General features: G+C 36.3%; 1 protein-coding gene across 2 annotated transcripts; it reads right to left on the bottom strand.

Moving 5' to 3' along the window:
- Positions 1-145: 145 nt before the first annotated feature.
- Positions 146-18,578, bottom strand: LOC103500361 (MAP3K epsilon protein kinase 1-like). 2 transcript variants are annotated; one of them, XM_008463644.3, is made up of 24 exons: positions 18,262-18,578; positions 17,586-17,720; positions 15,068-15,088; positions 14,754-14,827; positions 14,550-14,640; positions 14,381-14,464; positions 12,991-13,092; positions 12,514-12,645; positions 11,685-11,756; positions 10,142-10,245; positions 9,493-9,607; positions 8,999-9,376; positions 8,031-8,363; positions 7,893-7,937; positions 7,530-7,709; positions 7,361-7,444; positions 6,367-6,458; positions 6,179-6,262; positions 5,106-5,974; positions 4,295-4,683; positions 4,055-4,189; positions 1,289-1,695; positions 717-831; positions 146-592 (listed from the first exon to the last, which is right to left on the bottom strand). In XM_008463644.3, the coding sequence occupies exons 1-24, from the start codon at positions 18,319-18,321 to the stop codon at positions 416-418; spliced, it is 4,278 nt and encodes a 1,425-aa protein (XP_008461866.2). In that variant the 5' UTR covers positions 18,322-18,578; the 3' UTR covers positions 146-415. The 2 variants fall into 2 exon arrangements, with proteins under 2 accessions (XP_008461866.2, XP_050939087.1); XM_051083130.1 differs by lacking the exons at positions 14,381-14,464; positions 14,550-14,640; positions 14,754-14,827; ... (1 more) ...; positions 17,586-17,720; positions 18,262-18,578 and adding an exon at positions 13,355-14,300.
- Between the last annotated feature and the right edge of the window lie 1,109 nt (positions 18,579-19,687).

Genomic DNA, 19,687 nt, shown 5'->3' with positions numbered 1-19,687 from the left:
ATAAAAGTTGATAAATCTAAACATTCAGATACCATTTAGAACTTAACCTCCCAAGTCCCATTGAAACTAAAGGAAAAAGAAAACATTTAGGAAACACGTACAAACAATACGTTTCATATTTATAAAAACATTTATGAAACACATATTCAAACAACAAAATTCATATACATATCTGTATAACTATAATCATAATCATTAAAAATAATATTTAGTATGGAAGACAAACCAAGCACTCATAAATTGCCCATCGCTCTAAAATCAGGATTCTGGACAAGCCCAATGGACGCAATTGCCCCCGAAGGAAGAAAGGGCATTTTGAAAAGAGGCCAAAATTTAAATGAAAAATAGAAAACAGAAGTGACATTTTGACAACATACATACATACAAAGGGGAAGGGATCCTATAAACTAAGCACTTACAAAACGGTATTTATATGAAGAGCTTTAAGGAGAGATGTTGCCATTTGTTTTACCAACACTTGCCCTCCAGATCGTTGTCCATCCCTACGTTCCTCAATCAAATTTTGAAGTTTATGAGGTAAATCATTCTCGACAATCAACTGCTTGGGTCGTGGATGATGCTCGTACACCGCCTGCCACATGACCGGGATTACAAGTTTAAAATTCAAATCAAACAAGGATATCGTCGACATTTGTTCGACATTAAGTAGCTATGGAATCCCAAACAAAAGACTGCACACGTAAAAGATATCTTACCTTTATCAGTTTAAGTAGATTAAGCCGAGCAATTGCATCTTGGTGGTCGAGTCTTGCTATAAGCAACGGGGTCAATCCGTTGACAGCCAGTGTCGTATTGATTCGAGAAGATTTCCTGCAATGGGAAGTATATGTCCAGTTAGTATTATTTTTATATTATTCATATCAATTCTTTATACTAGCAGGTTACAAATGAAGTGTGGGAGGTGAATGAGAAAGATGGGCAACATTTTGGCGAGAGGATTAGGACTTGGGTGCAATTTAGAGATTGGGAGGGTCCAAGTTACCTTGATAACTTAGTTTATCTTGTATTTCGGTAAACGATTATATCTCAATATATTTGAGTTCCATCACAAATTTGCTAATCGGTAGTAATTTATAGGCTACAGCGATCACATTGAATGATTATCTGAGGGATGGGGAGGGGTGAGGGTCACAAGGTTACGGACTAATTAGAAAATATCGTCTACTACTTGGACATTTGAATGTTGCGCAATAATTAACCAGATAGAATCATTCTTTCAATGAAATGTTTATTTATAAAAAAGATAAGAGAGGTAAAAGGTATGTACGTGATGATTTTCAAGAACGGCTCCAAAATATGGACAAAATGTTGTTCTGGACAGCACTGGAAAAACTTAACCAATTTCTGAACTGCATCCTTTTTGAGCAAAGCTTGCTCAACTTTTCGGTTGTCATTATCGTGAGCCAAGCAAACAGCAATAGAATCCAATGCCGTGACTGACCAAAGGTCATCTTCAAGTAGGCTCAAGTACACATCTAATCCGCCGTGGGCTCTTAACTGCTCCCTGGAATTACGAGATGCATGGGCCATATCACACAGCAGAGGCAATGCATATTGTTTCAGAGGAGAGTCTGATATAATAAAATGCATTAAGTGTGGAATAATTCCATTTTCAGCTGCATATTCTTGTCTCCTCTTATTTATCTTGCACAAATTGAATAGTGCACTGAGGACCTGCAAGGTAATAAAACCATTAATAAAGAATACTATCGTTAAGAGTAAAACACAGCACGAAACTTTAATAAGCAAAGAATATTAAAATATATATGTTCTTGTAGAAAATGTAATCACAGACTTGTAGAGAAAACAATATAAATAAGTTTTAGGTTAACTTTTATAAAATTAGGGTCAAACTGCAGTAATCCACGGAGAGAAGCCAGGTCCCCGAATGCCAGCTCTAAGAGATATTCCCCTCTTTTTTTCATGAAAGATCAATTGAAATAAAAAGACTTCATTTATTGAACTTTTACATCTAGCGGTTCAGACCAACGATCCAAGGAAACTTCACCTCAAATATTTAGAAAATGAGAGGAACGGGCATTTAAGCTGGCTGTACTACAGGCATTTATAGGCAAAATACTATGGGGTACCGAACATTCCAAAAATCAAAAGAAAGAAGGAAAATCTGTATCCCAACGAAAATTGAGAGATTTCTATTTGACCATTTAAACCACACTCTGCACCTCATGCAAAAGAATGGAGGCCATACCTAAAAGTAATCCTGTGCAACATATCATTAGGCTCCAAAAAGAATTGCCACAAACGATTTGGCTATAAGAAGTCTTAGGTTTCCTACATCTAACCGTATTAGGGTAAAAAAAAAATTGAATCACATCTCACCTTACGAGGAGGTGTCCCCCACCTCAACCCCTCCACAAAAATCCCTAGCCACGCCTCATTAACCTTCCTCATTGAAATCTACATCCTAAATTACAATAAAAATAACTAGGGAAGCCACTTAAGACTAACTGGATAAGTGTTAATCTACCCCCTTGGGGACTAAAACCCTTTTCCAAGAACACAACCTTTTGAACCTTCTCCACCACACAAACCAAGAAAGTATGACACCTCAAGTTACCACCCAAGGGAGCCCTCAAATCAATAAGAGGAAAGGAAGTTGATTCACTTACAACCCACTGTTTCCCGGCCCCACAAAGAGAAAAACAGGGAAAGGGGGGTTAAACTAAATTAACAACCCTACTCGAAAGCCTCAAATTGACCCTTATTTCTTCCCCAAACGTCAAGTCACTAGCTTACTCAAGGCCTCCACCATGAGGAGAAAGAGAAATGGCGAGAGGAAGTCTCGACTACATCTATAAGCAAAAAACTTTACTTATTGGTCTCCTGTTGAGGAAAATGGAAGAATTTACCAACCTAAAATTCCAAATCCAAGATCTCCATTCTCACAAAAACCCATTTTCTCAAGGACTTTATACAACAGGTCTCAATCATGATAGTAGGCTTTCTCCAAATCAATCTCATAAAATAATCTTTCCTCCTTTCTTGACACCCATCTTCTTCCCAATCAGCTTGAAGTAAATACCTCCTATTCTTCCCACATAACAACGCTGGAGTTCCCTTCGTCCACCCTCTCTACATACAAGTGCTAATTTATGAATCATCTCCAAGTGGGGGGAACATCTAACACATTAACCCACCTATTCTTGAAGACTTGGCTTCTATCCTCGGACCATCATAAAATTCCAAGGTTTCAAACTTCACCACACAGGAAAGAATGGAGCCTCTTCCCAAGTCTAAAAGAGACTTCACCCTTTTTCCCTTTCATCCCCATATAGAATAACAGCCATGTTTCCAAAAAATAAAGGAAAGCTCTCAACAGTATCTCTTCCCTAAAACCTCCTCATCTATTGTTTCAACTTTCCCCAATGATCTACCTTACTCCATCATTCCAACTCTTCGCATAAAGGTAAAAGACGAAGTCTAAAACTCCCTCCATTTCTCCCCCTGAACATCACCTCTTCATTGGTCCTTAACCAATTTTGCAAAAGAGGTTTGTAGTGTGAACTGTGAAGCGTGGGAGGATTTCCTGACTTGTGAGAAGATATTTTGCCCTTAGTTGATTCTAGTGCAAGGACACAACAGGTCCTCCTAGAATTTGAGATGGCTTGAAACCAAAAGAAAGCCTATGGAAGTCATCTTTTCCTAAACATAGTCCCTACTCCCCACCACTAAGCAGCGAGCTCCACATAATTGATAACCCACACAACTGCCCCTCACTGCAGTCTAATCCTAAAAACTTCTCTGCTAACACCCTCCGTCACCAACTTTTTACCGCCTCCAACTCTCATGAGGAGTGTAAGCGTGGGAGGATTTCCTGATTTAAGTGTGCAAGGTAACTTAAGTAAGTAAAAGACCATAAATGACAACATGACTAAGATATTTACAATAATACAACAATAGCAACAAAATATAAGCACTATGACAAGGAGAGACACTGTGAAATGAGGTTTATATATCTCCAAAGTCGCACTTCTTATTCTTTGGATTTTTTACTTTTTAAAATGAAGCACACCTCAGTATGTATTTGTGACACCAGTGACCCTTCTTTGAGTTCAAGGTTCGGAATCAAATATTTTATTGCATCTGCTCGCTGAAGATTTTCTAAGCAATTTGGATCTGTTGATAGATGATTTATACACTTCAATATCTACAAAATGGAAAACAAATGGAAGCACAATTAGCAGAAAGTAGATACAAACTAGTTCAAAGTAACCAACCCAAGGAATGGATGAAAAGATTCACGCTCACATACCTTCAAGAGAATTGAAGGCTCTACCCTATTGAACATTTGAAAAAGCCGATTAAGTAAGCTTTGGCTGCACATATATGACTTCACAGTTGTATCTGCCTGAGCAAACTCAAGCAATAGATCAGCCACCTTCGCCAGGTATTCCCTCGCAACATCAGCATTCAGAGTTGACACCATGTGTGAAAGAAGTCCAGAGGATGTTGCACTCCCTGGTCTAGCATTTAATACACCCGAACCTGAAAGTACCCCAGAAGCTGTCTGTGAAGCAATTCCAGACGTGGATGCAGCTCCTTCATTGGAAATCAGGGGCCCTACCTTCTTTGCTGCCGTTTTAAGAGAAACCTTAGAAGCGGGGTCAAGGTTTCCATTGTCTTTTCCGCGTTGGGAGACCTCTGGGATAAAAAGAATCAAAATAAGGTGCTTTGAAAGATACTCTAAAGCAACTTAAAAATATTGTCTCACGAGAATGGAATACATGCAAAACCAAGATTGATGAAGTAAAATTCCAAGCCCTGAGAGTTAATTCTACGAAGCTTTCAAAATATTAGTTAAACACTAGCACTATAAATGTTTGGATCCTTATGAATGTTTACCTTACAAAAGGACATACAAGAAAAAGCTCTTGAAACACTGTTAAGGTGCCCGAATAGGGCTTGCCCCATAATATTTCTAATGCATCGAAGTCTAATCTCTATTTCTACGAGAAGTAGAAAATCCACTGATCAGGCAATTTGATAATATCACTCCAATACACAATCAATCTATCTTGTAAGAAGGAAGAAAGAAACAGATTAACAAAAGCAGAGATACTCACCTGCGAATTCTGCCATTAAGAAATCAGGTTCCCCATTTATCTTCTTTTCATTTGATGCATGCAATAGAGGCATTATAGTTTCATGTCTCTCCAATCCAGAAAGTTGGCGCATGTACTCGAGCTGACCAGAAAAATGTCGAGACGGGGGCTCTTTGTCCAACAGACTTAGAAGGGGTCGAACTTGCTCTTGCTGAGTAGCCGCCAATGTTGTAGAAAATCCATTAGATGCAGGTTCCACAAATTTCGGAGGCCTATCTGTGGAAGTCCTATTAGAGTTGGCCATTCTATCAGTTCTCCATCTATCTGCATTTTCATGGTCTTTGGAAGCCGAGCCAGAAGGTTCCTTACTTGCTAAATGTAAAACTTTATCCAAAGATGCAAGCTCTGACGGTTTAGATCCCAGGGCTTCATTTGTGGCATTGCTAGATTGAGGCCTATCAGGCCTATCAGTCTCTGTGGGAAAGTGTCGGTAATCAGATTGATTGGTATCTGATCTTTGAGAATGTGAAGTTGAAGCCCTAGAAGGTTCTGGTGGTCCAGTAGACGAATGATGATCAACTATACCATGCCTGACCTTCAAAAGATCAGGTTGATCAGGCATAGGGAATGAAGCCTCGTACTGACTGAATATAGGGTGGCTAGGATCTAGTTGACCAGATCGTGGCCGTTGAGTTAAACCATCAACTGGATATCCCGCCCCAACTGTTATGGAAGCTAAGCGAGTTGCCTCGTTCAAGCTGTAGAGGGTGTTAATAAGCCTAAGCAGAATTCCACTTTTTGCTGCTATACGACAGAAACCATTTCTAAGAGTGGAACGCTGGAGCTTAAAGATCTGCCACATTCCATCAATGGCTAGGTGAACCATGTCCCTAGACAATATTTACGAATATGTGTAAGAAAAGAATAACAATGAAACTTAATGAAAACCAAATAGGAAAACCACTTTATTATGCATGTATGTAGAAGTTCTCAAATACAAACCCCCAATACTGCAACAAAGGACTACCGACTCGTTAAACCTTATGCCTTTTATACTATAAATGCTCGACTGCCGCAAATTGATATTTACATACCTGTACTTTGCATAATCGGCCTCTAAAAAGCTTACTAATACAGGTATTCCACGGCATGCGACGAACATTTGCAATGTCAAAGAGCTGAAATTTTTTTCAAACAAATCCTTGGTAAGAGGAGTTTTTTTTTTCCCTTAAAAAAAAATCCATGTGTGGTCATAATATAGAACAAAATTAAAACTTCAAACCTTGATTGACAAAGCTGTTGAAAGAAATAAGCTGCTTCCATACGAACTTCTCGGGGACGATCCGGGACTGCAAAGCCCATTACCAGAGGAATCTGATAGTTGCATAAGAAAATGACCAATATTGAGGTTCATTCACAAGTTTGCCAAAAGGAGAAGAGTAGAATCATTAACAACTTGGAAGGCAAAAAGATACACTTGATTATAATAGAGATCATAATGTGATCTATTTTAGGACAAAAAATTTAATTTTTTTTAAAAATTATTTTGTTTTATTTATTATTTACTATTGTTTCTAACAAAAAAATGGGCGTTGCACTCGGCTAATTACAAGAAAACCCTATCAACAACTAATTCAATAAAAACTTTCGTTTCTTGTTCAAAAACGAGAACCTCTCAACAGCTACGTAAGTTTACGTATGATATCACGGTGAGAACAATAAATAAAACAACCTCCATCTGATAACCATCCACAAATCCTGACCCAAAAATAAAAGCTTCGTTCTTTAAGCACATACAGATTAAAATGCCTTACTCCACTACTCAAGCTATTTTAAGAATTCAAGTTCAAAATGGTACTGTGTAAAGTTGCATGCATAAATGAACATAAAAACCAAAAGAAACTCAAACCAATTGAATAAATTAGTTTAGTGATGATGTACGAAAGGCAAAGTTCAAACATAAGTTGATGAAATGTGCTAAAATGAAACATTATTTCTCTTGAATCACTAATTTACCAATAAACTTAAGCTTATGGGTGAAGCGAATTTAATATTATATCATTCAACGCTCCCCTCATTTGTAGGCTTCCCCTCACTTGCGGGCTTGATATATGAAGACTCAATAAGTGGAGAGAACTACTGCAGAGGTTTGAATATGACTTCCTAAATCAACTTACTCTAATACCATCTTAAACCACCAATTTACCCAAAAGCTTAAGTCTATAGATGAAGACGAATTTAATATTATATCATTCAACATTTTGATGGTTACTTACCATACCGACAAGACAGGCATTTTCTTGGAAGTCAACATTATCCTTAACTATCTGATTTATAAGCTGGAGCACCGAACATATAATCTGCAATAATGGAAGGCAAGTTCAATAAAGGGATTAAGCCAACAAGAAATCATTGGAAAAAATGAGATAAATATAAAAACCATACACGAGTTTTAGGAACTTCAAGCAATTCAGTTAATGGGAGTAGGCCATGCTGTGTAACATAGACAATTTTCTGCTCAGGTCTTTGATGAAAGATAGCTATCAGTTTTTGACAGGTAGATACAATTACATCTTCGGGTTCATCAGGTCTCAATGACCCAACTAATCTGCCGAATTCAACAGCCTACCAACAGAAAAAAGGAAGATAAAAAATGGAAAACGATAACACATGGTCACATTATACACTTACTTTCCATTAGGAAATAAACATAATCAAACAGAAAAAGATAACTGAAAAGTAAATTCTAATGCTACATTCTTAAGCATCAAAATGTATGGACTTCCTGAAGTGAAAAGAACAAAGTACCTGCAAAGGAAAAAGGGTTTCTCCAGGCAACTTCTCATCAAAAACCTGATCAAATGAATCACAAGGCTATCAGTTGTGGAGGCAATTAAAGAGTAGTAGAATACTACCCATACTAGTCTTATACTGTAACATACATACCAAACCATCAATATCAATATCATCATCCTTCAAAACGCCCATCACCAGTCGAAGCAGGTCACCCCCACCACTTGCCTGTCCCATTTCATTCTCCATTTGTTTTTGAGCAATTGTAGCCCTCAACTTCGTAGCCAGGTCATTTTTCCCAACATCATTTACTGGCACATTACCCATGTTTGATTGTAGAATAGATAGAGATGTTGATGCTCCAGTAGCTTGATCCCCAGAGTGCTTATCTAGAGGTTGGAATAAATCATCTAAGGAAGCATCTCCAGGAGTATCACTAAATTTACTCAGCTCATCTCCTCCCAAAGCAATCGACATCTTTGACACCTTCAAACATAACAATTGCACCAATTCAAACATAAATCCTTTGATTACCATCTATCCATATGACACCAAGAAGAGCTCAAACTGAGCAATTCGAATGAACCTTGGGCGTTAGAAAGCCACTGAAAGCCAAAGGAATGGAAAAGACGATATATTTTCTAGTTAGTATTATAGTTTCAAGAACTTTACTACATTATAACTCAAAACCTAAATTTGATGCAGAAATAGGACTATAGCAAGTACAGAACAAATGCACTTCCTATAACCAATAATATAGTAGAGCAAACAATGAGATCGCTAGAGTTTGCGAGGGGTTTAGAAAAAAATCACTAGTAGTAAGATGTTGAAAACGGAGAAAGGAGGTGGTGGAATCATAGAAATAACTTTCAGAGAGAAGTAGGTTTCCCATAATAAAGCTAGCAAAGTAACATATGCAACGGTCATAAAGAAAAGTTTAAGTAGGTCTGCTTGTAACTTGAGAGTCTCTTTTCACTTTATCAAAGAAAAGTTCTGTTCCCCTTCAAAGTTCCCTTTCAGAAAGAAAGAAAAAAAAAAAAAAAAAAAAAAAAGGAAAGGAAAGTACATATATGTCAACTCATCTTTTTATAACTAGCAAATCTAAGGAATCGACACTATACCTTTTGAAAACTATTATCCTGACTTTCAGGTTCAAAACCAAATGATCTCCTTCCAGATGTTGTAGAAGTTTCTTGCTCTCCCTGTTTTCTAGAAGCATCTTTCCTTAATTCTGTCAATGGAACTTCGCCGTTCATTATCACTTCGTCATGGGCTCTGCCATGAGATTCATGAAACTCAGTCGGCCCAGAGGTAGCAAGTCTGCCGGAACCAGTTAGAAGAGATGAATTTTCATGAATGGATAAGGTAGGAACTTGATCCAATAGGGTATCTTCTTCTAGACTTTCTCCTTCCTCAACAAAATTAGGGCCTGAAGCAAAATGCTTTTGGGACTTGCTCGCATCAGTGGCGACATCTGACGACAACTCCTTCCTTGAATCCTGGAATATTGACTACCCAACTTACCACAGAGATGCAAAAATTCGATAGCAACTTTAAAGAAGAGACAATTGTTAAATTCAGAAAAAAAGTCACTCTGTAATATAAAAATTCTCACAGCTTTAAAATCAGAATCAGCGACTTCATTTTTCTCTGCCGAAGGGCTTTCGCAAGAGTTTTGATTGTCTCCAGTAGAAATTTCTGCTTCAATTGATCCATCTTGTTGGACGTTTCTGCCATAAGAAAAAGGTTTCAAATGATTAGGGTCATATATAATTTTTTCTACAATGCTCATACATGAAGTGCTTCATTTCAGATTCTATTATTAATCAATCACTCGGATAGAAAATGGGACATATCCTTTCCTGCCTAAGTTTCATGCAAATTCTCTACTGAAGATTAATTCTAGTGTCAAACTGTTACACCTAGATCTGGCTCTACTACGCAAATCTAGATTAGGGACGATGTCACAGGGTAACAGTCAAGATCCAGAGAATAGCATTGACAGGGCTCAAAAGTGGAGATGAAAAATGAGCGTCTAAGACCCCACTGGATGACCATACTGTTATTGGTTTTCTATTTAAAAATTTATACTTGTATTCTTACTTTTTTGGCAAGCTTCTCACCTTCTTAAAAAACACACTTGAATTCAAAGTCAAATTTAAAAAACTATTTTTTTTCTTAATATTCAAAATTGGGCTTGGTTTTCAACGTCGTCTTTCATTTAACTTGGATTTAAATTATATATTAAAAAGGCCAATGACTACCTCAATGTGCCACTATGACGAAGAGAAGAATGTAAAGCTCGCCGACAGTTCTGTATCCAAGGATGAGAAAGCAAAGTTTTTGCATCAGGCCTTTGCCTAGCATCCTGCACAAAGAGGACATCAAAATATTCATCCGCTACAAAATGCACTAACAAGGAGATGTATTTCTTTCCCATTTCAAATCAAACGCAACCAGCAAGAAGAATACCAAGGCATTTTAAAATTAAAGTTAAAGGTACATCAAATCACCAATGAACAAAATAGACTTCAGAAACTACTTTATAAGATCCATGATTGCAGAGCTTGATATAATTGGTAAACTTTTTAACACGAGTGTTTTTTGTATTTTTCTTTTACTAAATTCCAGTTTTATTGTCCTAAAAAATATGCTTATCCATCAAGGACGGAGTTAGCGTTCCTTCAGCTTAAGATTTAAATGTTATATCAGCAGAAGCTTGCTTTTCTTTCTTTCTTAACTTTGTATGGGTGACGAGCAGGGGTGTATCTTACCCTTGTAGGCACCCTAGTTTTAGACGTTCTGAGAGTAATGTTGGCGTTAACGTCTCTTATTCCTGAATACATGAATAAACGAACACAATCTGAACTATAGATTAATTTATCAAAAAGTACGCTTATCCATGTTTTTCTCAAGAGTCTACATCCACTGATGATCCAATCTATAAACTTACTAGTTTTGTTTTAAAGGAAATATTTCATTGATAGAATGAAACAAGGGGCATAGCGCAATTTCCAATCTCCAAATTTACTAGTAGTAGCACACACATCTGAGTTATCCCAATCCTCTCAGAATTATCTCACCAATCTGGATAAAGAGATGCCAAAATTTGTTTTACAATCAAGATGAGGCTATAGTTCATAGAGATTATGCATCCATCAGGCTTTGAGGAGTTTTCACTAAACAGAAAAATATGAATTCATTTCCGAGTTTCATATGTATTTATGCCAGCAGGACTAGAATTATCATTCAGTTGGCGATGTTGGAGTTAAGTGTATTCCATGGGAAGTGATCTTTCCCTTGGGGATAAATACTTCACAACATCCCTTGACCTCGTTGGATGAGAAATTATTTTGCAGGCGGAATATGACCAGCTTGTGGCATATCCAGTTGAATGTAACTTCTACTCAATTATTTATTTATTCCCTCTCACATAAAGAATAATCTTTCATCAAGAAAGATGAAAGTTAAAGATAAACATCCAAAAACATGTATCTTTGGTCAATTAAAAAGATATAGTTAATAACAGTTGATGTTTCCCATATTTTAATTGTTTACAAGAAAAGATAAACATCTAAAAGCACGTAACAGCCACTAGGAAGTTAGAAGACCTGCAATGTCATTTCTTAGCCTTCTCACACACCTTATAGAATTTTCAAAAGCCCACAAATAAAATTTTGAAAGTTGATTACAAGAAAAGATCAGCCCTTATTTTTTTGTTCGGAAACAGAAAATAATACAGAAGCTCAAGATTGCAGGTGTCAAACATGTAATTTAATTCATTCAATTATAGAAATCCTAGCAAACCTTCTTAAAGCACTGGCGTAAAAAATCAGTGATGTCTGGTGATAGGCTATCCGGAATTGGAGGATGCTTATCCTGGAGATTGGTGAATAGAACAATGAGATGACAACATAGGGAAAAAATTTATCAGCAAGGTCAATGCACAAATAAAAAATCAATAAATGTTTACATAATGAAGAAAAAAATAAAATAATGAATTTTAATTATATATATGTATGTATGAATGTAAGTATATGTATGTATAGATATAAAGACATGGGTTTCTCACTTACAAACAACTTCCCACCTAGAGTCTGATCTGGTTTACTTTTAAACCATGAAACAAAATTTTCATTGATAACTGAAAGGTTACAAATAAGTCAACTGCAAAAAAAATGAACACAATAATGAAAAACTAGAAATCAGACAAGAAAGCTATACCCCCAATGATTCTTAAGAGAACCCTCCCTAATTTGTGTCACACCGTTTAAAACCAATTGACCCAATGCCAATCCTCTACCTATCAAGATTTGCAAACACTATCTATCTAGTTTGCAGTTTATCCACCAATGGCTCTTCCATTGGTTATCCCAAAACTGAGGTTCGAAAAAGGTATAATTTCCATCTTACACCCTAGGTGGGAAATCATGGATAGATGTAGAGACAATCCCAAGCCCAATTAGGATGGCAAGAGAACTTGAGCCCCATTAAGCATGCAAATAGATGTGATTGAGATAAAAGAAAAAAATTAAGATAGGGCCTGCTGTTAAAAGGAACAACTAAGATGGAATCAAGTGAAAAAACTTAAAATTCCGGTGCTGGCAGTACAGAGCATGAATAGAAGTCACCATACTTGTACAATGCGAAAGAGAGCAGGCATAGGTTGTAGATCATAATATGGAGGTACGCATGTAAGCAGTTCAATCACTGTACATCCAACACTCCATATGTCAGAAGCAGCACAAACTCCTGACATTTCAATTACCTGAAACGAATGTAACATCAAAAGGTCATACATCAATGAAATTTGTTTGTTATAAAAAGTAAAAAAAAGTAACATAAAAAAGTTGTCAAGTCAAATTTTTTAGATGTACTAAAATATGTGTGAAAAAAAGTAAAAAGTAAAACTTTTAGAAGAACCAAAGGACTTTTAGAACAAAATAACTAAAGCTTAGTCAACCAAGGTAAAGGTGCAAGACATTTAGGAACTTGTCACTACCCTGGTGGTCATTCAAATGAAACTTCAAAATTTGCAGGCAGTGTAAGAAACCTAGAAATTTTATACACAAAAATGAAGGTGAAATCTAACCATCTAGAAATTAATTCATACCTCAGGTGCCATCCAGTAAGGTGTTCCAACAACAGAATGAGTATTAACATCGGCCTCTGTTAATTTTGTTGCAACACCAAAATCAGCAAGTTTCACAAGGCCCTGCATATAACCAATCTCCTTTAAAATTTAATACACCATAAGAGAGGAAAGAATCATGGATCCAAACATGGGACAAGGAACAAAACATTTTTTCCAATAAGAACTGAAATCTAACTTCATAATTACTCAAAATGAAACCACATAAAGGCCTTGTATGTGGGAAAACCGCTTAATAAAAGTGCAACTGCATCACTTAAAACATGAAAACATTAGAGACAAATGGTGTCAATTTCTGTCCAACTACTTGGGAGTGAAACATTACCTAAACAGCAAAAATGGCTTGGTTTGGAAACAGAAATGGTTCAATCTTAGCTCAACTGTTGCTGGGATTATCTAACCTTTTCCCCATGGCCTTTGGTCAGACTTGAGCTTCACTCAAACAAAAGGCACACCACACAACATAAACATTGTGAATTCTAAATGATCAATGGGGAAGTGGTGACTTCAAAACGCCTTGCAAGGTCCGTAGAACTCAAAAGACACAGATGTATAAGCTATAGAACAAATCCTGCCACGTAAAAAAACAAACACTCTCCCATTTCCCATTAGTCCGTGCACTTCATAACAACGGTTGAGAAGTCCTCAAAGAAGGATGACCGAACCACATATTCTCAAATCTAAACGAGAATCACCCCCATGAAATCATACTATAGCTAAGACTAACTGGCTAGTGATTAGAAGTAAAACTATGCCCAATAGCTTGTTTTAGGAGTTGGGAAGGCCTCAGACCAATCCTTAGAGAAAAGGAATCTATCCAATCGAGTACGTGCTGCCATTTCTCTATTGCTAGACCAAATAAACTTACCGTTCACCAAGGGGGAACTAGATCGCAATCTTCTACAAAAACCAGAAAGCTCTTCATCATTTTGGTGACACTCCCTCGAACTGACTTTTCTACCAGAAATCTTACAGCATTGAAGTCTCTAGCCAAACACCAAAGCCCAAAAATACATCCCAACTCCTCAAAAAATCCTTTTTGACACTCAACCATTTCAACCAAGTGGAACATTGAGTACACTACCAACCTTACTAGCAGATCCAACGTGTCCAAAGGTATATATCCTACTTAGCTCTATTGATAGCAAAAACTGTGGTTTATCTTCATAGATCTTTCATGGATCAAAGTCTCTGCAAAAGCCACCCATTTAAGAAACAATTTTCCAAGTAATCTAAAGCTCGTGTAGACACCAAGGCAATTAGAAGGCTTTTTTTAAACCAAAAAAAAAGCATAGAAGCTAGACAATATGACCTTTAAAATAAATGACTGAAGTGTAAAATTTAAACTTGCCTCTTTGGTTGTCAGTATGTTCGCACCCTTTATGTCCCGATGAATTACACCCTGCTCATGTAGATAAACCAAACCTTCCAAAACCTGTTTTATGACAGTATAACAATTATATAATCCATGCCCCTGAAATGGAAAGAAAAAAAGGAATGGTGATGGGAAATTTCCAAACCTGAGAAATATAAACAGCAACCAACGATTCTGGAAAAGGTCCAAATTTATTTGGCTTGATGATGTTGGCAAGTGATCCATTCTCCACATACCTGTAAAACCCATCAAAAGAGGACGAAAAAGGAAAAAAGAGAAGTGTGAAAATCGAAAAATGCAATTGCCCTGACCTAGTTTTTTTGAAAAAGAAAAATTCAAGCTTACTCACTCAAGTATTATGTGAAGGTGAGTCTTTGTTTTCAAAGATCCAAGATACTTCACAATGTTTTTGTGGTTCAAGTTCTACAAAAGTGAAAAACCTTAGATAGAAAAGGACACAATCCAAATGGAAACAATAACTTCGGTGCCATGAAATCAAGTACACCCATCGAACAGTCCAACTTCAGAACAAATGTGATTGCCTTAAATCAACAAAAGGGGCAGGGGGAAAAGGAAAAAGCAAATGAATGTGGAAAGAATTAATTCATTCAAGCAAAAGGAATGCAAGAAATGTAAATGAAAATCTGATGGAGAGAAGGATACCTTCAGTAAGTCAATCTCTTGCTGAAAATCATCATTACATCCCAGCCACAATTGAAAAGCGGAGAAGGAAAAGTATCCAGTAAGAGCACTTGAATATGATAGGGCTAAAAATACAAAAAATAAAGTGACGCCAAGTACCAAACTTACATAGAATTTTAACTGATATGATACTCAAGCTAAAAACTATGAAACAGATTAAAATACTACAAAATAAAGAGTTCCACAATAACTTCTAAAAGGTATAGACTCGACAGATTTAATTCTTCTAGAAATGAAAAAAAAAAATATTTGTTACCAGAACGACAGACCTGGTGCATTGAATGCATGGAATAAAAAAAATCCATAAATCAAAGGATTCAACACCAATTATGAGATGACTATACTTTTTCAAAATGACAATATCAGAAAAGATCAAAAGCACTAATATATAGGCAAAGGAAGAGATCATACTAAAAAATCTCATGAAGACGAGGCATCCCTCAGAAAGAGTAGTTAACAGAGGAGGCAAATACTATCGTAAGTTTCCCTCCAAATTGTAGTGGCCCAAAGAAAACATGAAACTAGCACAAAGATACTTTAACCACAACAAGCAACCCTTTTCCCAACTTGAAACACTCTACAAGTCTCTTCTTCACCCCTCTCGAAACCAGCCTACTCAAAATGACCACTACGAAAAGGAACAAAAGGGAGAGAGAAGATCACCTTGTGTAAGGTCTCTAATGGCCTAAATCCTACCTTGGAACTTATCAGTAACGAAGATAGGATACCTGACAATCGTAAAGTAATTCAAGATACACAACCTTCATCAGTAACCAAATTCCTTCTTCTCCAAGACCAGTGTTTTTAAATTCCCAAGCGCAATGGCTCTCTAGAGCCTAGACGCAAAACCCACAAAAAAGGGGGACTTTTTATTTCTTTTTTATTTTTTAGGCACACTACATATAAAAATACTACATTAAAAAGAGAAAGCATAGTTGAGTGGAAATATGGAAAAAAAGACCCCAAACACAAGAAACTTTGCATTTAGGCTTAGTAAACTTGATCCTTTTAGATAATAAAGAATAGAAACCTTAGTTATTACTATTTTTTAAAAATATGGAAAAGGCCCAAGGCCCAAGGCTTTAAGCCTTGGTGCTTCACAAAAGCACCAAGGCACGCGCCTCAGGCGCACCTTCTTTTGTGAGCCTCGCCTTCAAAGTCAAGGCGTTAGACATGCGCCTTAAGCCTAGGCACGCGCCCAAGAGGGCTTTTTAGAACACTGTCCATGACTCTATCAACAAAGTCCAGTCCACAAGATCATGAACTTTTTCAAAGTCAATCTAAAAATAACTCCAATCCCCCATGCTTATGGTTTCTGTAGTCCTCAATAGCTTCGCTGGCAACAAAAGCCTGATCCAGAACTTGTCTTCTAGCAACAGAGGCTCCCTTTAGCCTACAGTAGTCTTAGAAAGTATTTTCTTTACCCTCTCTGCCAAAATCTTGGCTATAATTTTCTACACACTAGTAATTAAACCAATGGGTCAAAAATCCAAGGACCAATTAAGGATTTTGAAGGGAGAGGTAGCCACACAATTATCCAAGCCTCTTTTTTTTCACCTTAGTGAGTGGCAAGACATGCTTAAGCCTGTTGGAGAGAAGTTGAGCAATAATTTTATAACCAATGTTATGATATTGCTGGATCTATAGTAATGAAATGGATTTTCATTAGATTTCTTGAAAATAAGGCATATGAAAGTTTCAACAAGGCTAGCATTTTTTATTTTTTGAACGGGGACCGATCATCAAGGCTAGCATTAATGATACCATTCATAAAGTTGAGAAATATTTCCATAATGTTTATCTCGATCTTATTCCATGACCTTTTTTTTTTCAATAATTTGTCCATTCAACCATCATCTAGTCTAAAGGCTTCATTACTTCTTAAGGAATTAACAACCTCCAGAACTTCTCGTTCTTTTATATATAAACATTATATACTTAAAAATACCTCACATGAAAGTCATCGAATATAAAAAAATTTACAAATATGTTAAAAATACATTTTAATAAATGTGTCACTATCATATCCATATACAAAGGGATATATTTTTTAGTTGAAGAAAATGAGTTTCAGAATAAGTGAAAGAAAACACGAGTGAAACCAGAAAAGGAAAAGCCCAGACAAGAGGAGCAGATCCTAAGTGTTACGAAAAATGAAATGTTTCTAAGTCCATTCATGTATGTGCATCCACTGCTTCAAGTGGAAGTTGTAGAACCATTTATCACATGAAGTAAAAGTTTACAAAAAATAGTTCTCCAATTCCTTAATTCAAAAGAAAGAAGATATTTCAAGGTTAAAGAAAGTCTGAAACCAACTCAACGGATCATTATCTTCAATGAAACAGATGAATCCTAAATGACACTAAAACAGTGAAAACACTGAAATTTCACATGATCACTCAAGTTCCTACGTTTAACAACAAAAGATTCTTTTTATTCAGTCGGATAATAAGCCTTGATCAAAGAAACATGATCGAACCATGATAATGTTGAGGTCCTCTTGAGCAATATTCTCCAAGGAAACTTGTTTAATAGCAACAAAGTCTCCATTCTCCAAATCCAGACCCTTGTAGACTCGCCCATATGCTCCTTTTCCGATCTCATCTCCCAGCATCTGCACCAATAATTCACATTAACTTCTAAGCCACTGACGATGTAATGAATTTCAGATATTCTCCGCGTGAACAAAATAACTTCAACTCTTGATTAAATATTCTGATAAATAAAAGAAAAAGGAAAACCATGGTCGAATATTCAATATGAACCCAAAGAAGCATGACTCTCCAAGGTGTTAAGACAAAAAAAAAAAAGAACAAAGTGAACAAAGTATATCATAGAAACATTCTCGCCGATTCAACCCTGAAACAGATAATAAATTTCGGAATCTTTCTTGCTTCCAAGTGCTTCCTTTTTCAAGACGATCATCTCCAGTAGCCACCAGACGGCAGCATACAAATAAACAAACCAACAAAAAATTCAATTCTAGGCTATCCCAACCTACATTACGAACTCTTCATCCATCCAACTTCCAGAAAACATTCCGCGTGCACAAATTCCAAACAACCAAACAAAATTCAAAATTGCAGAAGCAAGGAGAGCCCCATTGCAAGCAAAACCCTATGAATTCAGAAAGCATTCATTCACTCCCAACATACATATTTGTTATCAAGCGTCTTGGACTTGTGGAACGCAGTGGTCGGAACTTGGCGAGACATGGCTGCCGAATCAGCCTCCGACGGAGAAGAAACAGGCTAGAAATGGTCCATTGGGAGTTGAAGAAATTGGACGGAGAAAGTGAAGGATCGGGAAACGGGGGTTGGGCGGAGAGACGAAGAAAGAGAAAGGGCAAAAGGAGAGAGAAACGAAAGAGAATTGGACGGAAAAAGTTTCCCCGACTGGCGGAAAAATCGCAACGATGATGGTGAAGTGACAAAATAAATAAATTATTTAGAAAATATCCATTTACACTCTAAACATAAAAACAAGAACGGCATGTTTGGGTACAAATCAAATGGGGTGGTGGGGTGGGCTGTAATAATCCGCTGCTTATTTACGATAATTTAGTTGAGGATTAAGAGTAGCATTTAAAATAACCTACTTATCCTTACTATTTTTTATTTTCATACATCACTTTCTGATGATCCTCATTAGCCAACTACCATCTCTTGTCACTCGAGCCACGAATTTTTGACAACTAACTCCAATGACCATTATTGATCAACCTTGAAATTTTAATAAATACATTCTCAGAGTTTAGGCTAATCTTTGGTGATCGTCGTTGGCCAATCTTCGACCACCACCTCCAATGACTCTGTCGATAAACTTTCAAAAATCAACTCCGACAACCGTCGACAATCAACTTTGATAATTTTTTTTCTTATTTATGGTTTAGGCTAATATCTGGTAATCATGACGACCTTTCAACAACTCTCACATTTAGAATTATAAATAGATTTATATTTTTGATAAATTAAAATAGTGACCAAGAGCATTACAACTCATAGCCTAATGGGCAACCCTATTTCTATTACTGTTTTGTATTATTATCATCATCACCATATTTGAAAAGGTCTTTCTTTGTTTTTTTTTTTTTTTTTTTTTAATCTTTTGGGGGAGGGGGAATCATTAGACGTGACATCTAAAATATGATTAAGGGTGAAAACACACTCATATTTATATAGTTTTATCTTATTGGATTGAAATTCAAACTTAAATATGAACAGCTTCTTTACATGTTTATTTTTTTAAAATGAGATTGACTTTGAAGTTAGGTGTGCCAATTTCTCTGACTGTATTTTAGTCACAAACAAATTCAACTATGGAGTGTTTGTGACTAAAATCATGATGAAAAAATTGAACATCAATACTATATTTGGTATTAACTAATTAATACATAAAGATAAAAAAAAAAAAAAAAAAAAAACTGCTTAAACTCAATACTAAAACCATTAGATTCAGTTAAATAGTATTAACACGATCAATCGAACAAGTTTTCTCTCAAGTGATGATTTAAAAAAAAAAAAATTGGAACTTATATATTGCCACACTATTCAATGTATCTCATTCATTCTAGATCACAAA

Source organism: Cucumis melo, chromosome 4 (genome assembly GCF_025177605.1).
Source record: "Cucumis melo cultivar AY chromosome 4, USDA_Cmelo_AY_1.0, whole genome shotgun sequence".
Taxonomy (NCBI): Eukaryota; Viridiplantae; Streptophyta; class Magnoliopsida; order Cucurbitales; family Cucurbitaceae; genus Cucumis; species Cucumis melo.
Note: the sequence above shows the minus strand (reverse complement) of the source record. Positions and strands in the feature narration are given on the sequence as shown.

Bases quoted from the DNA above. Each gene is read 5' to 3' on its own strand.
- LOC103500361 (XM_008463644.3), bottom strand. From the start codon at position 18,321: ATGTCTCGCCAAGTTCCGACCACTGCGTTCCACAAGTCCAAGACGCTT. The intron at 15,089-17,585 runs GTTCGATCATGT...GATGATTTTCAG, and splicing joins AGGACCTCAACATTATCATG to CAAGAGATTGACTTACTGAA. The intron at 7,445-7,529 runs GTATGGTTTTTA...CCATTATTGCAG, and splicing joins TTGAAGTTCCTAAAACTCGT to ATTATATGTTCGGTGCTCCA.